Consider the following 4,258-nt stretch of genomic DNA (forward strand, 5'->3'; position numbering starts at 1 on the left):
AAAAAAAGGGGGTTTGGGGGGGGTTGGGGGGGGGTTTGAGACATTTACAGGGGAAAAAAAGGGATTTTAGGGAGGTTTCGGGGGGGTTTGAAGGGGTTTGGGGGGGGTAGAGACACTTAGAAGTGGAAAAAAATGGGATTTTAGGAGGGTTTGGGGGGGGTTTGAGACATTTAGAAGTGGAAAAAATGGGATTTTAGGAGAATTTTGGGAATTTTGGGGGGGTTTGAGACATTTACAGGTGAAAAAAAGGGGATTTTAGGGGGGTTTCGGGGATTTTGGGGGGGTTTGAGACATTTAGAGGTGAAAAAAGGGGATTTTAGAGGGGTTTGGGGGGAATTTGAGACATTTACAGGTGACAAAAAGGGGATTTTAGGGGGGTAAGGTGAAAAAAGGGGGCTTTGGGGGGGGTTTCGGGGATTTTGGGGGGGTTTGAGACATTTAGAGGTGAAAAAAGGGGATTTTAGAGGGGTTTGGGGGGAATTTGAGACATTTACAGGTGACAAAAAGGGGATTTTAGGGGGGTTTTTGGGATTTTGGGAGGGTTTGAGACATTTAGAGGTGGAAAAAATGGGATTTTAGGGGAATTTTGGGGGGCTTTGAGACCTTTATAGGTGAAGACAATGGGATTTCAGGGGGGTTTGGGGGGGGTAGAGACCTTTACAGGTGAAAAAATGGGATTTTAGGGGAATTTTGGGGGGGTTTGGGGGGGGTTTGAGACATTTATAGGTGAAAAAATGGGATTTTAGGGGGGTTTGGGGTGGGTAGAGACCTTTAGAGGTGGAAAAAATGGGATTTTAGGGGGGTTGGGGGGGGTTTGAGACATTTATAGGTGAAAAAATGGGATTTTAGGGGGGTTTGGGGTGGGTAGAGACCTTTACAGGTGAAAAAATGGGATTTTAGGGGAATTTTTAGGGGTGGTTGGGTGGGTTTGAGACATTTATAGGTGAAAAAATGGGATTTTAGGGGAATTTTGGGGGGCTTTGAGGCATTTATAGGTGAAAAAAATGGGATTTTAGGGGGGTTTTGGGGATTTTAGGGGAGTTTGAGACCTTTGGAAGTGGAAAAAAATGAGAAATTTAGGGGAATTTTGGGATTTTAGGGAGGTTTGGGGGGGGTTGAGACATTTACAGGTGAAGAAGATGGGATTTTAGGGGGGTTTGGGGTGGGTAGAGACACTTAGAAGTGGAAAAAAATGGGGATTTTAGGGGGGTTTCAGGGATTTTAGGGGAGTTTGAGACCTTTAGAAGTGGAAAAAAATGGGATTTTAGGGGAATTTTGGGGATTTTGGGGGGGTTTGAGACATTTATCAGTGAAAAAACGGGATTTTAGGGGAATTTCAGGGATTTTGGGGAGGTTTGGGGGAGTTTGAGACATTTACAGGTGAAAAAAAGGGATTTTAGGGGAATTTTGGGCATCCCATCTGTGCCCAGGTGTGTTCCCAGTGTATTCTGGGTGTCCCAGCTGCCCCCAGGTGTCCCAGGTGTATCCCCAGGTGTGCCCAGGTGGGTTCTGGGTGCCCCCAGGTGTGCCCAGGTGTGTCTCAGCTGTCCCCAGGTGTGTCCCAGTGTGGTTTTGGTGCCTCCAGGTGTCCCAGGATGTCCCAGGTGTGCCTCGGGTGTATCCCCAGGTGCCCCAGGTGTGCCCAGCTGTGTCCCAGGTGTGTCCCAGGATGTCCCAGGTGTGCCTCGGGTGTATCCCCAGGTGCCCCAGGTGTGCCCAGCTGTGTCCCAGGTGTGTCCCAGGATGTCCCAGGTGTGCCTCGGGTGTATCCCCAGGTGCCCCAGGTGTGCCCAGCTGTGTCCCAGGTGTGTCCCAGGATGTCCCAGGTGTGCCAGGTGTATCCCCAGGTGTGTCCCCCAGGTGTGTCCCCCAGGTGTGTCCCCCAGGTGTGTCCACCAGGTGTATCCCCAGGTGTATCCCCAGCTGTCCCAGGTGTGCCAGGTGTGTCTCACCTGAGAAGCACTCGGTGAACTCCTGCTCCAGTTTGGTGGCTCTGTCGAACGCTTTCCGCGCCTGCTCCTCGCTCACGCGCTTGGAGATCTCCCTGCGAGGGCGGGGCCACGTCGGGACACGCCCACCTCGCCTGGCCACGCCCACAACCCCCACAGGCACGCCCACCCCCATGGCCACGCCCACAACCCACATAGACACACCCACCTCGCCTGGCCACGCCCACAACCCCCCACAGACACTCCGACGTCACATGGCCACGCCCACAACAGTCACAGACACGCCCACCTCGCCTGGCCACGCCCACAACCCCCTTAGACACACCCACCTCGCCTGGCCACTCCCACAGCACAACAGACACACCCACAACACCAGGCCACGCCCACTACATGCACAGACACGCCCACGTCTATTGGCCACGCCCACGTCCTCACAGACACGCCCACCACACCTGGCCACGCCCACAACCCTCACAGACACACCCACAACACCAGGCCACGCCCACTACATGCACAGACACGCCCACATCTATTGGCCACGCCCACAACCCTCACAGACACACCCACCTTGTCTGGCCACGCCCACCACATGCACGGACACGCCCACATCTCTTGGCCACGCCCACAATGCTCACAGACATGCCCGCATTACCTGGCCACACCCACAACCCCCCAGACACACCCATGATGCCTGGCCACGCCCACAAGATGCACAGACACGCCCACAACACTCAGACACACGCCCACACCTCTTGGCCACGCCCACCTCGTCTGACCACGCCCACAGTTGCCAGGAGATGCCCGCTGGCCACGCCCAGTTCACCTGGACACGCCCACCACACCTGGACACGCCCCAGATCCCAGGATCTTCCCATAATTCCTTGGCCACGCCCATCGGCCACGCCCAGCACACCTGGCACAGCTGGAATTGCCAGGACACGCCCACAACCCTCACAAGCCCCGCCCACTACACAGTGTCATTCATCACAGGCCACGCCCATCGTTAGGACACACCCACCTCTCACCTGTCAATCACAGGGCCACACCCACTGGGGTTGAAGCCCCACCCATTATGCAAATGGGCTGCATTATTGTCATAGATGGCCACGCCCCCTCCTGCCTCAGTTTCCCCCTGGGTGCCCAAACCACGCCCCCAAAAGCCCTCAAATTCCACCCAAAATCCCTGCCCAGGTGTGCCCAGGTGTGCCCAGGAGTGCCCAGGAGTGCCCAGATGTGCCCAGGTGTGCCAGGTGAGTGCCCAGGTGTGCCAGGTGAGTGCCCAGGTGTGCCAGGTGAGTGCCCAGGTGTGCCAGGTGAGTGCCCAGGTGTGCCAGGTGAGTGCCCAGGTGTGCCAGGTGAGTGCCCAGGTGTGCCAGGTGAGTGCCCAGGTGTGCCAGGTGAGTGCCCAGGTGTGCCAGGTGTGCCAGGTGCCCCCAGGTGACTCACAGCACGTTCTGCAGCGATTTGGGCCGGATGAAGATGGCGATCGGGTGCAGCTGCGCCCCAAAACTGCCCCAAATCCCCCCAGAATCCCTGCCCAGGTGTGCCAGGTGAGTGCCCAGGTGACTCACAGCACGTTCTGCAGCGATTTGGGCCGGATGAAGATGGCGATCGGGTGCAGCTGCGCCGCCTGGAGCCGCCGCACGGCGTTGGCCGACACGTCCAGGATGCAGTGCTTGCCCTGCGGGTGGCACAGGTGAGCTCAGGTGTGGCACAGGTGTGTCACAGGTGGCACAGGTGTGACCCGGGTGTGTCACAGGTGGCACAGGTACCCCCATGTCCCCCCCGACACGTCCAGGATGCAGTGCTTGCCCTGCAGGTGGCACAGGTGGGCTCAGGTGTGGCACAGGTGTGGCACAGGTGTGTCACAGGTACCCCCCTGTCCCCCCCAGACACGTCCAGGATGCAGTGCTTGCCCTGCAGGTGGCACAGGTGTGTCACAGGTACCCCCCTGTCCCCCCCAGACACGTCCAGGATGCAGTGCTCGCCCTGCAGGTGGCACAGGTGTGTCACAGGTGACACAGGTGTGCCCAGGTGTGTCACAGGTGGCACAGGTGTGCCCAGGTGTGCCCAGGTGTGCCCAGGTGTGCCCAGGTGTGTTTACCTGCTCAGCCACCTCGCGCACCGATTGCACGCTGGTGCCGTACAGGTGGCTGTTGTACTGCCCCCGGGTGTTAAATGTGGGATAAAAGGGGCCCAGGTGTGATAATCGCGGCCGTCCACCTCGTACTCGCGCTTGGGCCGCGTCGTGTCTGCAGGTGAGACGGGTAAAGCACACCTGAGACAGGTGAGACACACCTGGGACAGGT

At 57.6% G+C, this 4,258-nt stretch overlaps 1 protein-coding gene across 1 annotated transcript in view; it reads right to left on the minus strand.

The window, feature by feature from the left end:
* Positions 1-1,032: 1,032 nt before the first annotated feature.
* The window catches only part of LOC120510207 (disks large homolog 4-like), a 12,818-nt gene continuing 9,592 nt past the window's right edge, over positions 1,033-4,258 (minus strand). Inside the window, exons 8-10 of the mRNA XM_039725771.1 lie at positions 3,521-3,630; positions 1,953-2,044; positions 1,033-1,049 (exon numbers count right to left, since the gene is read on the minus strand). Of these exons, the coding sequence (XP_039581705.1) occupies positions 1,033-1,049; positions 1,953-2,044; positions 3,521-3,630 (219 nt within the window). The remainder of the gene's footprint in view (positions 1,050-1,952; positions 2,045-3,520; positions 3,631-4,258) is intronic.

This window comes from Passer montanus, unplaced genomic scaffold, assembly GCF_014805655.1.
Source record: "Passer montanus isolate IOZ18808 unplaced genomic scaffold, ASM1480565v1 scaffold567, whole genome shotgun sequence".
NCBI classification, from domain to species: Eukaryota; Metazoa; Chordata; class Aves; order Passeriformes; family Passeridae; genus Passer; species Passer montanus.